The sequence below is a fragment of the Lepidochelys kempii genome, chromosome 6 (genome assembly GCF_965140285.1).
Source record: "Lepidochelys kempii isolate rLepKem1 chromosome 6, rLepKem1.hap1, whole genome shotgun sequence".
Lineage (NCBI taxonomy): Eukaryota > Metazoa > Chordata > Testudines > Cheloniidae > Lepidochelys > Lepidochelys kempii.
In genome coordinates, this window is record NC_136385.1 from 2,844,864 (window position 1) to 2,864,637 (window position 19,774).

Sequence of the window (19,774 nt, forward strand, 5' to 3'; positions counted from 1 at the left end):
GGTCTCTGGATTCCACTTGGGATGTCAGTATTTTTCCACAAACTGGTCTGGGAACCAAGCTTTGAAACAAAGAGTTCCTACCGTATGCCTACCAATAAATCTCTGGGCATGGACGGGCTGACCGTGGAGTTCTACTGCGTATTCTGGGACATGCTCGGCCTGACCTTGTCACTGTCTGGGGCTAGTCCTTGGGGAGCAGGATCCTCCCTCTGTCATGCAGGTGAGCCGTGCTCGCCTTGCTACCGAAGAAGGGGGACCTCTGTGACCTTCAGAATTGGCATCCCGTCTTCCTCCTCAGTACGGACTACAACGTCGTTGCGAAGGCCATCTCGCTGCAGCGGGGGTCCGTGCTGGTGGACATGGTCCATCCAACCAGACCTACACCGTCCCAGGCCGCACCATCTTTGATCATTTGTTTTTGGTCCGGGACCTCCTGGAGCTCGGGCGTAGGGATGGTCTGTCGCTTGCCCTCCTGTTCTTGGACCAGGAGAAGACATTCGACAGGACGGAGCAGCGGATCCCCACCGGCGAGCGCCCCTACTCGTGCCCGCAGTGCGACGAGACCTTCCTGGCCTCCTGGGATCTCACGCGGCACCACCGGGCGCACTCGCGCGAGCGGCCCTTCCAGTGCGACCGCTGCAGCAAAACCTCTGTGGTCTCCTCCAGCCTCCACGAGCACGAGCGGACGCATGGCTAGCGGCGGGACGGGGAGGAGGCAGGGGCCATGGCGCTGTACGGCTGCTGCCTCTGCTGGGCCGCCTTCCCTGATGCCGGGGCAGAGTGGTGCCACCAGCAGGGGGAGCACCAGGAGGCAGGTCCCGGGGCGCCCACCTGCCCCGGGGGCGGGGAAGCCTTCGCCTTGCCCTATGATCTGCGTCAGCCCGAACGTCTCCGCCCCTGCCTGCGAATGACCCAAATGCAGCAAGGGCTTCTCCAACCGTGCCGGCCTGAGCCCCACACCCCTTCTCGACAGCGTGGCTCTGTGCGCGGCTGCGGCCCCTCCCCGCTCTGGGGGCATGGCTCTCTGCGTCACTGGGGCCCCTCGCCCCTCTTTGCGGGGGGTGGCTCTGTGTGCCACTGGGGCCCACCCCCTCTGGGGGGTTGGCTCTTTGGTAACCCCCAATCCTAACGTTGGCATGGCCCTCTGATCCCCCTGGGGCTCCTTGCTCTGCTCAGCCCTCATAGGATCTCCACCCCTCTATATGGCTATATGCCCCCCAGGGCTCCTCCCCCTTCTGAGTCCCTGGGGGGCATGGCTCCGAGCCCCTAACCCACACTTTCTCTGGGCTGTCTGCTCCCCTAGAATCCATAATTCTTCTGGGTCCATGGGGGCATGGCTCTGTGCTCCCAGGCTGCTCCCCTTCACTCTAAGGGCGTGGCTATCAGACACTTCTTCCTGGGGCTGTAACTGTCTCATCTCCTGGACCCCTCCCTCTCCTGAGCCCCCACGGGGGTTTGCTTTTTGTTCCCCAAGACATGGGGGGGCCTGTTCCCCAACTGAGCACGGGCTCTACACCAAGCAGCCTCCTTCTCTTGTCCCTCTGCTGCCCTGGGGAGGGGTAGGAGGCTGGGGAGATTATGAAAGGAGAACAGGTCGTGCGAGGGGGGGGCAGAGGAGTGGCACTATATGTGAAAGAAAATGTAGAATCAAATGAAGTAAAAATCTTAAATGAATCCACATGTTCCATAGAATCTCTGTGGATAGTAATTCCAGGCTCGAATAAGAATATAACAGTAGGGATCTATTGTCGACCACCTGACCAGGAGAGTGATAATGACAATGAAATGCTGTGGTGGGAAGAAGACCTCAACAGCCCAACACTGTGGCATTTAATTTCAGAAAGGGGAACTATGCAAAAATGAGGGGGTTAGTTAAACAGAAATTAAAAGGTACAGTGACTAGAGTGAAATCCCTGCAAGCTGCATGGGCACTTTTCGAAGAAAACCCTCATAGAGGCCCAATTTAAATGTATATCCCAAATTAAAAAACACAGTCAAAGAACTAAAAAAAAGCCACCGTGGCTTAACAACCCTGTAAAAAAAGCAGTGAGAGATAAAAAGGCATCTTGTAAATAGTGGAAGTCAAATCCTAGTGAGGTAAATAGAAAGGAGCATAAACACTGCCAAATTAAGTGTCAACATGTAATAAGAAAAGGCAAAAAGGAGTTTGAAGAACAGCTAGCGAAAAGCTCAAAAGATAATAACAAAATGTTTTTTAAGTACATCAGAAGCAGGAAGCTTGCTAAACAACCAGTGGGGCCCCTGGACGATTGAGATACAAAAGGAGCACTTAAAGACGACAAAGTCACTGCGGAGAAACTAAGTGAATTCTTTGCTTCAGTCTTCATGGCTGAGGATGTGAGGGAGATTCCCAAACCTGAGCCGATCTTTGTAGGTGACAAATCTGAGGAATTGTCACAGATTGGAGTGTCATTGGAAGAGGTTTTGGAATTAATTGACAGTAACAGGTCCCCGGGACCAGATGGCATTCACCCACAAGTTCTGAAAGAACTCCATTGTGAAATTGCGGAACTATTAACTATGGTTTGTAACCTGTCCTTTAAATCAGCTTCTGTACCCAATGACTGGAAGATGGCTAATGTAACGCCAATATTTAAGAAGGTCTCTAGAGGTGATCCCGGCAATTACAGACCGGTAAGTCTAATGTCAGTACCGGGCAGATTAGTTGAAACAGTAGTAAATGTAAGGGGACTGTTGCCCCCTTACTAACATTCAGTGGGGGTGTTTTAGTTGCTAGCTCCCAGTACTAAAAGGGGGAATGGTCGATGGGAAACCAGGACCCTGAGACTGACAGTCCCCAGGAACAATGGGGAAAGGGCAATGCTCCTGGTCAGCCTGAATGACAGGGCAGGCAGGCTAATCAGTGAGTCAGGAGGCCAGGGAGGTCCCGTCCTCCCTGTGAGCTGGATTTGCCTGGGTCAGACAGAGTGGGGCCGAGCTAAGGAGAAAGCAGGGGCCCAAGCTGAGCTGGGGAGCAGAGCTGGGCCAGATCCAGAGGGACCAGAAAAGCAGCCCAGAGAGAGCAGACTTGCCCTGGGAGCAGAGCTGCAGCATCCAGAGCCAGAGGGGCCAAAGAAGCAGCCCAGGGAGCTGGAGGCAGCAGCAGCAGCAGCAGCAGTGCAGAGACCGAGTGGTGGAGCTGGGGCTGGAGCTGTCTGGAGCTGGGTGTCATGAGCAGCTGGGGAGAGCGAGGGGGACCCTGGGCAGTGGGCCCAGCACAGGGAGACGCCTCAGCCAAGGGGCTCTGCAGGCCAGGCTTGGATCATAACCCCGACAGGGCGGGGGCGACACTGGGTCCTACCACTTAGAGCCTGAGAGCGTGCGGCCACCACCAGAGCGAGTGTCCAACCCACAGCATCCCTGCAGCACGGCCAGGGCTGGAGAAGGCCTGGGACTTACAAGGAGCAGACTGTGAACCGCCCTGACGTTCCAGAGACACTGTTTGTGATGTTCCCTGCCACGGGGCAGGGTGACGTGTTTCCTTTAACCTTTCCCATTTTTCCTTATTCTTTTTAAAATTAATTGTCAATGAAATAACTTGCATTTGCTTTAACTTGTATGTAATGGTCAGTGGGTCAGAGAAGTGCCCAGTGCAGAGAGAGTACCCCGGAGTGGGGACACCCTAGTCCCTGTCCTAGGTGACCACAGCAGGGTTGGGGGTCGAGCCCCCCAGGAATCCTGGGCCCAGCCTTGTTGAGGTTATGAGGATTCTGCCAGACAGGAGAGTGGAAGGGGAGTCCTCAAGGGCAGGGAGGCCACTGGGTAAAGGAAGTGGGAGTGAGGACTCGGATCCTTTCGCTAACCCACTTCACCGGGGTAGTGCAGAAGCCAGGAAAGTTCCCCACAATAGCGGGACTATTCCCCCGCTTACATAAAGAATAAAATTGTCAGACACATAGAAGAACATAAATTGTTGGGCAAAAGTCAATATGGTTTCTGTAAAGGGAGATTGTGTCTTACTAATCTATTAAAGTTCTTTGAGGGGGCAACAAACGTGTGGACAAGGGAGATCCAGTGGACATAGTGTACTTGGATTTCCAGAAAGCCTTTGACAAGGTCCCTCACCAAAGGCTCTTACGTAAATTAAGTTGTCCTGCGATAAGAGGGAAGATCCTTTCATGGATTGAGAACTGGTTAAAAGACAGGGAACAAAGGGTAGGAATAAATGGTAAATTTTCAGAATGGGGAGGGATAACTAGGGGTGTTCCCCAAGGGTCAGTCCTAGGACCAATCCTATTCAACTTATTCATAAATGATCTGGAGAAAGGGGTAAACAGTGAGGTGGCCAAGTTTCCAGAGTATACTAAACTGCTCAAGATAGTTAAGACCAAAGCAGACTGTGAAGAACTTCAAAAAGATCTCAGAAAACTAAGTGATTGGGCAACAAAATGGCAAATGAAAGGTAATGTGGATAAATGTAAAGTAATGCACATTGGAAAAAATAACCCCAACTATACTTACAATATGATGGGGGCTAATTTAGCTACAACTAATCAGGAAAGAGATCTTGGAGTCATCATGGATAGTTCTCTGAAGACGTCCACGCAGTGTGCAGCAGCAGTCAAAAAAGCTAACAGGATGTTAGGAATCATTAAAAAAAAAGATAGAGAATAAGATGGAGAGTATCTTATTGCCCTTTATAAATCCATGGTACGCCACATCTTGAATATTGCATACAGATGTGGTCTTCTTATCTCAAAAAAATATATACTGGCATTAGAAAAGTTTCAGAGAAGGGCAACTAAAATGATTCAGGGTTTGGAATGGGTCCCATATGAGGAGAGATTAAAGAGACTAGGACTTTTCAGCTAGGAAAAGAGGAGACTGAGTGGGGATATGATAGAGGTATATGAATTCATGAGTGGTGTGGAGAAAGTGAAGAAGGAAAAGTTATTTACTTGTCCCCATAATAGAAGAACTAGGGGCCACCAGATGAAATTAACGGGCAGCAAGTTTAAAACAAATAAAAGGAAGTTCTTCTTCACACAGCGCACAGTCAACCTGTGGAACTCCTTGCCTGAGGAGGTGGTGAAGGCTCGGACTATAACAGGGTTTAAAAGAGAACTAGATAAATTCACGGAGGTTAAGTCCATTAATAGCTATTTGCCAGGATGGGTGAGGAATGGTGTCCCTAGCTTCTGTTTTTCAGAGGGTGGAGATGGAGGGCAGGAGAGAGATCACTTGATCTTTGCCTGTTAGGTTTGCTCCCTCTGGGGCACCTGGCATTGGCCACTGTTGGCAAACAGGATACTGGGCTGGATGGACCTTTGGTCTGACCCAGTCTGGCCATTCTTATATTCTTAACAGCACATGGTTCAATGCCCCTCCCTCCCCGGGACCGTGGCTCTACTGGCCCCTCACTCCCCAGGGGGCGTGGCTCTGTGGTTCCAGGCCCCACCCCATCGGGCGTGTCTGACTGGTGAAATACTGTCCTCATGTGCATAAGTGTGTGTGGGGTGGCGCTGCCCCCTGCTGGAGGGAATTGGAGCAGTCTGTGAGAGCAATTCATTGATTCCCTGCGGCGCTGTGGAGTGGGGGTGCAGTGGGGCTGGAAGGGATTGTTGGGCTGAGGGTTTTGAACTTAACCGTAAAGGGAAGCTCATGGTAACCCCCGTCCAAAGCTTCTTTGTAAACCGGCCTCGCGCTGATGCTGTGAAAAGAATATGAAATCAACATCTCTTTTTGTTACTGGGGGCTTCTGTGATTCCTCCCCACCCAGAGACAGCAGAGAACCCTGGCTCCCAGCACCCCTACTCTGTCCCACTAGACCCCACACCCCTCTTATAACAGGGGCCAGAACCCAGGAGTTCTGTGCTGGGGCTGGACCTGGGGTGGCCTCTTTCCCTGAAATGGGCAGACTCACACTAACGCCCCCCCCAGCTGCCTGCCTAAGCCCTACCCCTTCCTGAACCCCATGGGATGTGGCTGTATGGTCCCAAGTCCCAACCCCTCACTGAAGAGGCATGGCTGTTTGATACCCTCATGGGAGCATGATTCTCATGCCCTAGTGCTCCTCGCCCTTTCTGGGGCTCTTCCCAGAGGTCCTCCTCTCCTGGGGTCATCTCCCTAGACTAGAAGGGCGTGGCTGTCTCATCCCTGGGGTCCCTTCCCTCCAACTCCAGTTCTGGGAGTGTGGGTCTGTACTCCCAAGTAGGGTGGGACTGTACTTCCATAGCCGCCCCCTCTCCCGAAGAGGGCATGGTGTTCTCTGCTCCTGGGCCCCTCCTCCAAGGGGGTGTGACTCTGAGTTCTCCTGGACCCTCCCCAATTTATTTCCCATGCCTCTGTACTGCCCCCTGTGACTGGATCCCCAGGGTAGAACCTTGAATTGGGGCACCACTGTGCCCTCTTACCTCTCCAACCCAGACTGTCTCTTACAATGCTTTGCCAGTGACAAGCAGCAAAACCCATCCAGGGACTGAGCTCACTCTGCCAACAACAGGCAAGGAGACACCCAGCTAAATTGCATGAATGCTCTAATTAGACAGATACAAACATCTGCAAATCTCCCCAGCCTTGGACCCAGGAAATGTACCGTTTTACATGGCTCAAGACCTTCTCTTAAACAGCGCAAGTTCATTATTTACTTCAGCACTTTGTCAAAGGAAAGTGGACATGCACCAGCCTTTCTAGCCTGAGCCGATTCCCCAAGCCCTCTAGGCAAACTCACTGGTAAGGATAAAATGTTAAAGTCAGTTTATTAACTACAGAAAGATAGATTTTAGGTGATTAGAAGTGATAAACACAGAGGTCAATGTTGGTTACACAAGAAATAAAAATAGAATCGCAGTCTAAATTGCTTAGCCCGTTAAACTTAGAAGATTTGAATCCAAGAACATTTCTCACCCCACTGGGTGTTCCAGGCTGTTGACAGTTCTCTGTACACAGGCTGGATTCCCTTCTCAGCCTGGGACCAATCTCCCCAGTTCAAAGTCTTTGTCTTCCCAATGATATTGAGATGCGGGAGAAGAGAGGCCAAGTGGTGATGTCACTAGGAGTCTGGATTCTTCTTGATTGGCCATCAATACATGTCCGGCCCAGCCTCAGATAAATGTGGATAAGGAATACTGTGCATTTCCCACTTACCACATATTTCAGAAGCAAATGTATTGAAATACTTGTAACTTCACCTACAGTGATAACACTCACCATTCAACAGGATATTCATGTTCAACAGAGCAAGACTTCTTAAATGATACCTCACAAGGCATGTGTCATAAATATAAAGGGAAGGGTAAACACCTTTAAAATCCCTCCTGGCCAGAGGAAAAATCCTCTCACCTGTAAAGGGTTAAGAAGCTAGGATAACTTCGCTGGCACCTCACCAAAATGACCAATGAGGACACAAGATACTTTCAAAAGCTGGGAGGAGGGAGAAAAACAAAGGGTCTGTCTCTGTCTGTGTGATGCTTTTGCCGGGGACAGAACAGGAATGGAGTCTTAGAATTTAGTAAGTAATCTAGCTAGATATGCATTAGATTCTGATTTCTTTAAATGGCTGAGAAAATAAGCTGTGCTGAATGGAATGGATATTCCTGTCTGTGTGTCTTTTTTGGTAACTTAAGGTTTTGCCTAGAGGGATTCTCTATGTTTTGAATCTATTTACCCTGTAAGGTATTTACCATCCTGATTTTACAGAGGTGATTCTTTTTTACTTTTTACTTCTCTTAAAATTCTTCTCATAAGAAAACTGAATGCTTTCTCATTCTTCTAAGATCGAAGGGTTTGGGTCTGTGGTCACCTATGCAAATTGGTGAGGTTTTTTTTTACCAGATCTTCCCCAGAAAGGGGGGTGCAAGGTTTTGGTGAGGATTTGGGGGGGGGGGGAAAGACGTTTCCAAACAACGCTTTCTCAAAAATAAACCCGGATAAACGTTTGGTGGTGGCAGTGGAAGTCCAAGGGCAAAGGGTAAAATAGTTTGTACCTTGGGGAATTTTTAACCTAAGGTGGTAAAAGTAAGCTTGGGGGGTTTTCATGCAGGTCCCCACTTCTGTACCCTAGAGTTCAGAGTGGGGAAGGAACCTTGACATGGTGGCAGAGTGGTGGAATTAACTTGAAATCATTTTGAGATCAATTTGAGATTTTTTGAACCAGAAACACAGATTTTAAAAGGAAATATATTTTTTTCCTTTGGGGCTGCTGGAAAGCAGATTTCCAACTGGGAATAGTTGGAAGCTTTTTTGCTTTGCTTTGGGGCCAGAGCAGAGACAAAAGGGAATTATCTTTTGTGAATTGCAGGTTTTCTCTACCTAAAGGCAGAGTAGTTAATCTCCTGCAGGGAAATTCACAAGTCTTCACAGACCTGATTTTTTTTTTTTACCTAAAAGTAACTAGAGGGGTTTTCTGCCTATTTGCCTGGAGAAAAAGGTGTTAGGGTTTTTGGTTTTTTTATTTTATTTTATTTTATTTTTATTATTCTTGTTGTTGGTTTTTTGGGGGGGGGGTGGATTTTTCTGTAGGCTGACGATCACTATCAGAGAACAGGTGTCTGATTACAGCACAGCAAAATTTTACAAGCCAAGTTTTGTTTGTTTTATTTCTAACCCTTGAGTGTAAAGTTAGTTAAAAACAGAGAGGTAAAGATGACAGACACCAAGGCACTACACAAATAGGAGTTAGCCAAACTGGAGGCAGTGAAAGAAGCAGAAAAAGCTCTAGAAGCTGCTCACAGAAGAGCTATGGAGGCAAAGGACAAAGAAAAGGAGGCAGCACAACACCAAGCGGCTGCTCACAGGAGAGCTATGGAGGCAAAGGAAAAAAGATATGGAGGCAAGGGCCAAAGAACTGGAGGAGAAGGAAAAAGAGAGGAAGCATGTGGAGGAAGAGAAGGAAAAAGAGAAGAAGTCCGAGCGTGGTGTGGGAGCAGTTTTAATGCAGAAAGGACCGGATCAAGAATTCCACCCTGTAGTGTTTCTCAGCAAAAAAACTGTCTGAGAGGGAAAGCAACTGGTCAGTCAGTGAAAAAGAATGTTACGCCATTGTCTATGCTCTGGAAAAGCTACACCCATATGTTTGGGAACGGCGTTTCCACCTGCAAACCGACCATGCTGCACTACGGTGGCTTCATACCGCCACGGGAAATAACAAAAAACTTCTTCGGTGGAGTTTAGCTCTCCAAGATTTTGATTTCGACATCCAACACATGGAGCTTCTAACAAAGTGGCTGATGCACTCTCCCATGAAAGTTTCCCAGAATCAACTGGTTAAAATCGTCCTTGAGATGTGGAAAATATTGTTAGTCTTTATATACTTGGTAGTATATTTAGAGGTGCATGTGTCTTATTAATTCTGTTTTTCCTAGAGCTCCAGGAAGAAATCCCAGGCAGCGTTTCACCCTAGCTGTGATTTGGGAGGCGTGTCATAAATATAAAGGGAAGGGTAAACCCCTTTAATATCCCTCCTGGCCAGAGGAAAAATCCTTTCACCTGTAAAGGGTTAAGAAGCTAGGACAACCTCGCTGGCCCCTGACCAAAATGACCAATGAGGACACAAGATACTTTCAAAAGCTGGGGAAGGGAGAAATAAAGGTTCTCTCTCTGTCTGTGTGATGCTTTTGCCGGGGATAGAACAGGAATGGAGTCTTAGAATTTAGTAAGTAATCTAGCTAGATATGCATTAGATTCTGATTTCTTTAAATGGCTGAGAAAATAAGCTGTGCTGAATGGAATGGATATTCCTGTTTTTGTGTCTTTTTGTAACTTAAGGTTTTGCCTAAAGAGATTCTCTGTGTTTTGAATCTAATTACCCTGTAAGGTATTTACCATCTTGATTTTACAGAGGTGATTCTTTTACTTTTTCTTCAATTAAAATTCTTCTTTTAAGAACATGATTGCTTTTTCTTTGTTCTTAAGATCCAAGGGTTTGGGTCTGTGTTCACCTATGCAAATTGGTGAGGATTTTTATCAAGCCTTCCCCAGGAAAGGGGGTGTAGGGTTTGGGGAGGATTTTGCGGGGAAAGACATTTCCAAGCGGGCTCTTTCCCTGTTATATATTTGTTCATAGATTCATAGATACTAAGGTCAGAAGGGACCATTATGATCATCGAGTCTGACTCCTGCACAACGCAGGCCACAGAATCTCACCCATCGATTTCTGCGAAAAACCTCTCACCTATGTCTGAGCTATTGAAGTCCTCAAATCGTGGTTGAAAGACTTCAAGGAGCAGAGAATCCTCCAACAAGTGACCCGTGCCCCATGCTACAGAGGAAGGTGAAAAACCTCCAGGGCCTCTTCCAATCTGCCCTGGAGGAAAATTCCTTCCCGACCCCAAATATGATGATTAGCTAAACCCTGAGCATATGGGCAAGATTCACCAGCCAGATACTACAGACAATTCTTTCCTGGGTAACTCAGATCCCACCCCATCTAACATCCCATCCCAGGCCATTAGGCCTATTTACCATAAATATTTAAAGATCAGTTAATTACCAAATCATTTTATCCCATCATACCATCTCCTCCATAAACTTACCGAGTTTAATCTTAAAGCCCGATAGATCTTTTGCCCCCACGGCTTCCCTAGGAAGGCTATTCCAAAACTTCACTCCTCTGATGGTTAGAAACCTTTGTCTAATTTCAAGTCTAAACTTACCAATGACCAGTTTATATCCATTTGTTCTTGTGTCCATATTGGTACTGAACTTAAATAATTCCTCTCCTTCTCCGGTATTTATCCCTCTGATATATTTATAGAGAGCAATCATATCTCCCCTCAGCCTTCTTTTGGTCAGGCTAAACAAGCCAAGCTCCTTGAGTCTCCTTTCATAAGACAAGTTTTCCATTCCTCGGATCATCCTAGTAGCCCTTCTCTGTACCTGTTCCAGTTTGAATTCATCCTTCTTAAACATGGGAGACCAGAACTGCACACAGTATTCCAGGTGAGGTCTCACCAGGGCCTTGTAGAACGGTACTAAAACCTCCTTATCTCTACTGGAAATACCTCGCCTGATGCATCCCAAGACCACATTAGCTTTTTTCACGGCCATATCACATTGGCAGCTCATAGTCATCCTATGATCAACCAAGGTCCTTCTCCTCCTCCGTTACTTCTAAGTGACGCATCCCCAGCTTATAACTAAAATTCTTCTTATTCATCCCTAAATGCGTGACCTTACACTTCTCACTATTAAATTTCAGCCTATTACTATTATTATTATTAGACGGTTGGTGGTGGCACCATAAAGTCCAAGGGTAAAAGGTAAAATAGTTTGTACCTTGGGGAAGTTTTAACCTAAGCTGGTAAAAATAAGCTTAGGGGGTTTTCATGCAGGTCCCCACATCTGTTCCCTAGAGTTCAGAGTGGGGAAGGAACCTTGACAGGGAGTCAATCTGGGAGTCAGGACTCCTGGGTTCTATCCCCAGCTCCAGGAGGGGTCTGGGAGCTCAGAGATTCTCCCACCACCATTCACTCACCTGCTGGGGGTGACTGTCCCGGGGCTGGCAGAGCCGATGAGAAAGGCCCAGGCTTGGATGGAGGTGCAGCTCTGACTGGTGCGGCAGTGGGCATGGCAGGGAGCTCTGGGGTCTCCCCCTACTCCTTCATCACTGACATCAAAGGCGCTCTTTCCCTGCCGCAGCGCTGTGCAGCTGCAGAGAAGGGCAGGGGGAAGCCTGTGGTCAGAACCGCTCTTCCTGCCGCTAGAAACTCAGACGTGCTGCTCTAGCGCTGCCCGATGCTACAGCTTGAGTCTGAGGGGCTACTTGTACGAGGCAGGGGGGCCATCACTCTAGGGGAGGGGGCTACGGGAATCCCGTCCCCATTCTGCCACATCTCCCAGGCCCCCTTTTCTCCTGGCCTCTGCCCCATGATTCCACCCGACTGCTTCCCAGCAGGAGCATTCTATTCTGGGGTAGGCTACGTCCCAACTCCATCCTGGTCTGCACTGCATGGCTCCCAGTTTCCCAACCTGGGCTCCGTGACCTTAATGTTCAGCCCCTTGGAGCAGAGGTAGCCTACAGGTGGGATCATGCTGCACTGGGATCTCCCTGCCTCCCAGCCCCATCCTGACCTGGCCTTTGTGGCTCCTCGTTTCCCGATCTGGCTCTGGGATGGATTTTTGCACACACATCCCCGACCCCACGACTCGCCCGTGGTTCTATGAGGAGAGGAACACTGCAACATGCCCATGTTGGCCCCTATGTCTCTTCGGTGTCACCATGTCCTTATCCCCCTCCCCCCATCTCAGCTCCACCATCGGCCATGGGGCTCCCACTTCTGCCCATCCCTCTGTCCCTGGCAGCTTAGAGTATTGCCCAGGGTACTCTAGCAACTAGCTGATTCATGCTCTGCCCATGCCCAGGGCGCTGGGGTACGGGGAAGGGCTCGGGCCCAGGGGGTAGTTGGTTGGAGGTGGGCCGTGCCACCTAGGGCCTTATACTCTGCAGCCATTGGGTGTGGGTTGGGGCAGAAGCAGGCTATGGAAAGATCCTCTCCTCTTCACAATGAATCACAACCACACCCCCATCGGCTCTCGGAGCCGCCACGTCTCTCTACCTCTGCTCCAGGATCCCAGCCTTCATTCCAGGGGCAGATCAGGAGCTCGCAGCCTCCCCCTGTCCCCAACACCTTCCATGCACTGTCAGGACTGACCTGCAAGATCGATTTAGCTGATCAACCGGCTCGGGGCTTCACGAGTCCAGGCTGCCACTTGCTGGAGGGAATCGGAGCTGCACCATAAGAAGAGGACTATTATTCTAATTCCACAGCCTCCGGAGCCAGCCATGTTGCGGGGCCAGATCAGAACCAGCGCCCCCTACAGGGGAAATGCTCTGTGTCCCATTCTCCAGCCTCCTGAGCCAGCCAATCCCCCTGCCCTAGAGCCAGATGAGAGCTGAATCTCCTTAGAAGGAAAATTCCTCATATCCCCTCCTTAATCTCTTGGCAATAGCAGTGTCTTGCAAATGTCAGCTGGGGGATATTAATGCCCACTAATAACATGGCCCATCTTCCTGTATCTCTTTCCCACCCACCCCACTCTGTCCTGGACAGAAGCCAATCCCTTTGGTTGGCGTTAGCCACATTACATTGGATTCCCAATTGCAGCAAATTCATCCAGCTATTTAGCTCCCGTTTCTTGCCATGCCTTGCTCCTGCCCAGCCTAGAGCTCCCCGTCATGTTCCCAAGTGTGTATTGCAGCCACTCATTTCTACTCTACATCTAGGTCCAGCCCACTGAGGTTAGAAGAATCACAAGGCTTCCTGCTTAGAAATTTGCTTTCACAAATGTTTATTGAAGCAAGGAGATACATTTGCAAAGATCCAGAGAGCTGGAATCCTACCAGAAGCAAATCATTTTGTGGTGGAGATGCAAAGCTGCCCAGCATTTTAAACAGGCTGGAGATATTGAACTTACAGTCAGCAGGGTTCAGAGTTAACAACCCTCATTATCAGTTAACAGCACCATGGATCTAGGCTCTCACAGATGCAGATAGGGGTGAGCCAGGAAGATGCTTTAATCCCAGAAGTAGGGGGAATTTTCCCTTTCCAGTGTGACCCCAATGCAGTGCCATCTCCCTGAGCCTGCTGATAGCCTGAACCGATAGGCCTGTGGCATGTCCTTGTGGGTGTTCACTCTGAATCCTACCAATGGCAAGTGATGTCGCATCATCTCTGCTGATCATCTGAGCATGGAACAGCCAGCTAGACAGTAGGTGGGGCCTTCACATTCAGGATGAGACAGTTAACCCCAAAGGTGCTGGATAATTGTGGAAAGCCACAGAAATGACAGCTAGGGAACAGCCCTCTAATGAATCCTCCCTCCAGGAGCCCATCCCATCCACTGGTGTTTAGAACTTTGCCCATCGCTGGAATATCTTCGGGTTTTTGCAGAGGGTTAATCCCTGATGCCACAATAGGACGGGACTGAGCTTTGCTCCTGATGATCTCTTTTCAGCTGGGTACACTAGACAGGTAATGACAGTGGGTGGATGGATACGTGGGGTGGTGGATTAGTTGCACTGCCGGCACGTATTGGTTGACTGGATGAACTTGACATTCATGGGTTGGTTGGTTGCACTGGCTACACATGTTGGTTGGACGTACGTAAGATATTAGTTGCGTGGCTACACCAGATGCACTAGGTACATACACTGGTTGGTTGCCTGGATGGATACATTAGGTGCATTGGATACACTGGTTGGCAGGATACGCTAAATACATTTGTTGGTTGGTTGGTTACAGTGGACATCCGAAACACATTCATTTGTTGGTTGGCTGGCGGGCTGGCTTTTTACATTGGATGCTCTAGATAAATTCAATGGTTGTTTGGATGCACTGGATACATTCATTGGTTGGTTTGTTGCATATGTTGGATGCACTAGATATATGCACTGGTTGGTTGGAGGGATGGATATGGTGGATGCACGTCACACATTCTTTGATAGGTTGGTTGGATAAATTGGATACACTAAATCCAATTGGTGGTTTACTGGTTGAATACCTTGGATAAACTAAATGCAACAATTTGTTGGTTGGTTGGCTGGCAGTTGGCTGGATGGATAAATTGGATACACTGAATCCAATTGGTGGTTTACTGGTTGAATACCTTGGATAAACTAAATGCAACAATTTGTTGGTTGGTTGACTGGCAGTTGGCTGGATGCGGGGGGCAGATCGGTTGGATGCGGTAGGTGAACGCCTTGGTTTGCTGGGCACACTGGATGGCTGGAATCATTGGACAGGCTGGTCTGAGGGATCTGGAATGGGCGGTTCCTGCTGGGATATTTTCCCAGAGGGAGCTGTGAGGATATCGGCCCGCAGGAGCAGACCGTCTCTTCTGGGTATAGGAAAGACCAATACCTGAGCAGGAGTAACAGCATGAAGCTCAGTAGCGTGAGCAGAGCGGAAGCTAGGAAATGCTCTGGGGGATAGGGAGTGCTATTGACTAGAAGGCCTCCACCTCCTTCCCCTTGGCTCTTCCCAGCTGGGGTGGCTGGGAGACATAGTCGAAGCAGCTCCGGCCCCCGAGGTGGGGCCCACAGCGCAGGCTGTACTGGAACCAGATGCGGCCGTGGTTCAGGTAGCAATCCTTCTGGTGGGGCCCCCCAGCCTCCAGCAGGATGTCGCAGCTTCCCAGCAGGTCATCGTCCCACTTGTTGTCCTCGTCCCAGACCTCTATGTGGATCTTGCTGGTGCTGGTGATGCGGACGGTACCGAAGTCTAAGTGGACGTTCCAGACGGGATTGTTGTTGTTCCAGATGGTGCCGGTCCGGATCTCCCTTCTCTCAAAGAAGACCTTGACGAAGGCATCCGTAGCAGTAAAGTAATCCCCCCACAGGCCGCTGGCCTTCTTCACTGTCACCGTGAGCTTCCCCAGGCCGCGCTCCCGCGAGCAGCACATGGTGTTGGTCATGGTATCCCCGGGGCAGACGCAGGAGCAGGGGTCATGGGCGCTGCGTTGAGTCCCCGAGGGGCAGCTTCGGGTGCAATTCCTCCACAGGGCCCTCTCACGGATGTACTCACTCACCGCCCGCCTCAGTGCCTCCCGCTTGGGGTCATCCTGCTCCAGCAGGATGTGGATGGGGTTCAGCAAATAGGACACCAGGCCGGGGCTGGCTTTGAGGCTCTCTATCCAGGTGGAGAAGACCTTGGCATCACTCCCGAAGAGCACATCAGTCGTGCTCTCTCCTCCCTCCACCTCCACGTGGCGCTCCCGATACGTCTCGTGGAAGCTCCCCTGGATCTTCCCCTTCTTCTTCTCCTCCTCGCACTTGCTGTGCCCATCCTTGACTGAGCCCATTCCGATACTCTTGGCTGCCTCCATGCTCAAGCAGTCCTTGATCTCGTCGTCAGTCAAGCTGCTCATTGCCGCTTCGCAGACCCGCACGGCCGTCACGTCCCGTGCCCGGCCCCCCAGCTGCAGCTGGGACAGGTAGTGGGTGCCGTAGTTGCTGATTAGCTGCTGGTACTCCAGCTTGGATTTGCTGTCGTACTGCTCCGGGAGGTTCTCCAGTGCCAGAGTGAAATGGCTGGTGAGCGGGGGCGTCTCGCTGACCCGGAACCTGGTCAGGGAGACAAGGGGAGGAGTGTGCTCAGCCCAATGAGTCAGCTGAGATCATTAGCTGTGCAGCCTAAGGCCCCAGCCAACCCAGAAGAAAGGGTCGAAGCAGGTGGTTCCTATTCAATGCAACCACCCAGTCTGCTGAACTTCACAATCTTGCTGGGGATACCGTCAGCTGCTTGATAGTTCTGGCCACAGCAGGTGGCCGGGGTGTCCTGACATACAGGACACGAAAATCCCCCACAGCTGGCCCGTCCCAGATGTGAGCTGGTGCCCCCTAGAGGGGAAAGGCCTCTCTTCCCTCTTCCCCGCTCCCTTGAAACGAGCTAGTCTCCTGTCTTCGGGCTGGATGGGAACCAGGGCCTCCTAGAAGGGAAAGGCCCCATGTCCCATTCCCTGTTTCCCTAAAACAAGCTAGTCTCCTGTCCTGGGGCCGGATGGGAACCAGAGCCCACTAGAGGGGAAAGGCCCTGTGTCACCTTGTGGTGTTGCTGTGATCCCAACTCCAGATGAGCCCTCCTGACTCAGGCTGGCTCTCACCTGTAATAGCCGCAGGAGACCTCATGGCTCATGAAGCTGTATTTGTCCTTCCGCGTGTGGTCTAGCAGGAAACTGGCCAGTTTGGAATGTGATCCGGCCAGCGCCACCTGGACATTAACCTTGGGCTTCACAGGCACGTCCAGCCCCACCTTCCAGTCGTTCTGCACCGCGGACGCCGCCAACTCCAACATGCCCATGGCCGACTGCTGCACCGAGCTAGTCAGGTTCTGTTGGCATGAGACGTGGACCCTCCAGTCCACCACAGCCAGAGGCAGCCTCTGCCACTGCCCTCCTTGAAATTGGTTCCGGCACAGGGTGCAGGTGCCGTCTGGATTCTGCCAGTCGCTGCTGTCCACCAGATCAGCGCCCTTCCTGGCCATCGTGGTCACATCGATGCCCATTCCTACCAAGCTGTGCCCGGGCACGAAGGCCGTGTGCTTCTTGCATTCATTGACCGTGCCTGTGTGACAATGGGAGGAGGCCCCGGGGAAGATGAAGAGGAGGAGGGGGATGAAGGCACCAAATCTGGGCATGGCTGATGTGATGGGTTCCCCCACCCACGAAAGGCCGTCGGCCTCTGAACTCCCCTAGAGGGAGAGAAACAGAGAGATGCAGAATTAGTGACAATCCAGTGGCAGGCAGTTCCATTGGTTAACTCTGTTGTAGCAACAGAGACATCCACTTACCATCCATGATATCTACCATGTTCTATAGCACACCCATGAAAACTGTGGGCTCTAGAAACTCTGGTGGCATTACACAAATGACCTGATGCCTCATTTGCATGTTTGACTACAGATTACCTAATTTGCATCAATTCCCTCCCATCCCTATTTCCCAGATGTTGTAATACCAACACTAACTATGAGGAGGAGGTATAGTTTCACGTACCCACTTGACAGCTTGCTGTATAATCATGGGTCATTGCAGTTCCTCAATGTGGCCATTAAAGGATGGTGCAATGTGGACAGATTCTGTGGCTTATAATTAGTGAGCTGAGGTAGTGGCTGGGTCTGGCCACTAGTGGGCAGTGCAAAGCCACACACAACCCGTGGCTTCGAGTGGTGGCTTTTATAGCCAGCAAGAGCAGCGGGACCTTGGGCCACGCTAGGCGTGACTGGCGTTGCTGTGGAAACTGCTGGGGCCCCCTTGTGGCCACGCCAAGTGGTGGATTTGGTTATGTTGAACCACTGATGGGGGGTCATTTTATGGGGTTTCTCTCCGGCGCTGTCACCTTTACACTGTGGCTGTTGGGCAAAGAGAGCAGGAAATTCTGGTGCCCCAGAGGAGACTCTGGGCCCATCTAGCCCAGTATCCTGCCCCCTCCCTTTTGCCCTGGATCAGGCCCATGGGCCCATCAAGCCTGGTATCCTGCCCCCTCCTTGCCACCCGAGAACAGACCCATGGGCCCATCTACTCTGGTATCCTGTCCCCTTCCTTCTGCCCCAGATGCTTTGAGCACCTCACACTTCTCTTTGCGTCCCTCCCCCTACTAACCACAAGGGATGCTGTGTTAAATGTCGATTTGAACTGTTTTCAACTTGGGTTGGAACAGTACAGCAAAGCTGGCTGTGGGGCAGGAAAGGGGTAACAGCTCTGCATCCTGTCAGGGTAGCAGGCTCGGACTGGGAGGGGACAGTAAATGTTTGAACTCACCCCGGCAGAACCAGGCAGGAAAAACGCATTTGAATATGGACTGCTTGGTTCTGGCCAGCCCCCAGTCCCCCTGCAATCCGAGCCTTGGGGTTCCCTCCCCCCGGACTCTGCCGGTGCTCCTCAGTCCAGATCTGCTGCCCCCCACTGCTTCGTTGCCAATAGAAAATCGAACAGCCTGAAATTGCAAGATGCCCCTGATATGAAAGGTATCAACTACGTAAATTAATGATCAAAAGCTGAGTGGCAACATGGTCTAGTGGCTGGAGCACTGGATTGAGAGTCAGGGCTCCTGGGTTCTATTTTCACTCTGGCAGTGGAGTGGGGTGAAGTGAGTTAGAGGATGGAGGGTTGGGGGAGTCAGGACTCCTGGGTTCTATTGTCACACTGGGAGGGGAGTGAGATCGAGTGGGTTAGAGCAGGGAGGGACTGGGGACCCCGATCTTGGTTCACGTCTGTGCAGCACCCAGAGTGACAGGGTCCTCAATCTCGGCCGGGGTCTGTGCAGGGCCTGGTGCAATGAGTTTCCCAATCTCAGCTGGCGTCTGAGCAGACCCACCCATCACTCACCTGCCTCAGGAACTGAGCTGAGGAATATTTCGGCAGCCAGGGTTGGTGTGTGCCTCTGCTGGGAGAGATGCGCTTTGAAGGTGGATGAAGGCAGCACGCAAGGTCTCCCGTGTTCTCAGTGTCTCAGCCGTCCTCACGCTCCCCCCAGCGCTGAACTCCTGCCCCCCTTTACACCCCCAGCCACAGCCAGCTGCACAGGAAGCTGTGGTCAGCAATTATTCCACCCCTGTGGTGGATCAAACGCGGTTCCTATGAGTCTCGACCCACGGCATGAGGAGCTAGAGAGGCTGCAAAGGAACCCACAGTGAGACAAACCCTGCACTATCTGCCCTGGGACAGTGTCCCCTATTGAGTCCTGACCCCGCAGCCCTGACCCCGCAGCAGAGCACCCCCTGGTGCCACACTGGAGCATTGGGGCCAGCACTGCCTGCCCGGGGAGAGCGCCCCCTGCTGAGCCCCCCCCACCCTGCAGCACAGCGCCCCCTAGTGCCGCACTGGGGCCAGCACCTAGTGCCTCAGGGACCCCACTGTAAATACAGAGCCACCCCACCGATGCCAATGGAATCAGGCCAGGATTCTGATCCCTGGGTAAATCCGGAGCAAGCCCAATGCCCTGGCCCTGTGGGGTAGAGCTGGGGAAATTGGGCACTGAGGGGCGGGGGATGACCCTGGGCTGCTGTAGAGCAGGTTTGAGGTTTCCTTCTCTCTCTCTGTTCTCCCATGTTTTGTTCTATCCACCTTTTCATGCCCTGGGACTTCAACCCTAGAGTCCCACAGCTCCCATATTCCCCCATCAGGGGATTCTGCTCACTCCTTCACCCCCTGCTGGTAGGACCCCTATCCCTCTGCATCCCCATATATTCTACCAGGGGTCTCCCTCACTCCATCCCAGCATGCCCCCCCATCCGCTTTTGTCTCCTTCTCCCCCATGGAGATACAAGCTGGGGGTGGGGGTGTGACACACTGTACCTCAAAATAACGACTGGGAACC

General features: G+C 51.2%; 1 protein-coding gene across 1 annotated transcript; it reads right to left on the reverse strand.

The window, feature by feature from the left end:
- Positions 1 to 13,922: 13,922 nt before the first annotated feature.
- Positions 13,923 to 18,904, reverse strand: LOC140912328 (perforin-1). The gene is made up of 3 exons (XM_073346555.2): positions 18,784 to 18,904; positions 16,561 to 17,147; positions 13,923 to 16,021 (listed from the first exon to the last, which is right to left on the reverse strand). Exons 2-3 carry the CDS (start codon positions 17,091 to 17,093, stop codon positions 14,905 to 14,907), a joined length of 1,650 nt encoding a protein of 549 aa, XP_073202656.2. The 5' UTR covers positions 17,094 to 17,147; positions 18,784 to 18,904; the 3' UTR covers positions 13,923 to 14,904.
- Positions 18,905 to 19,774: the final 870 nt, after the last annotated feature.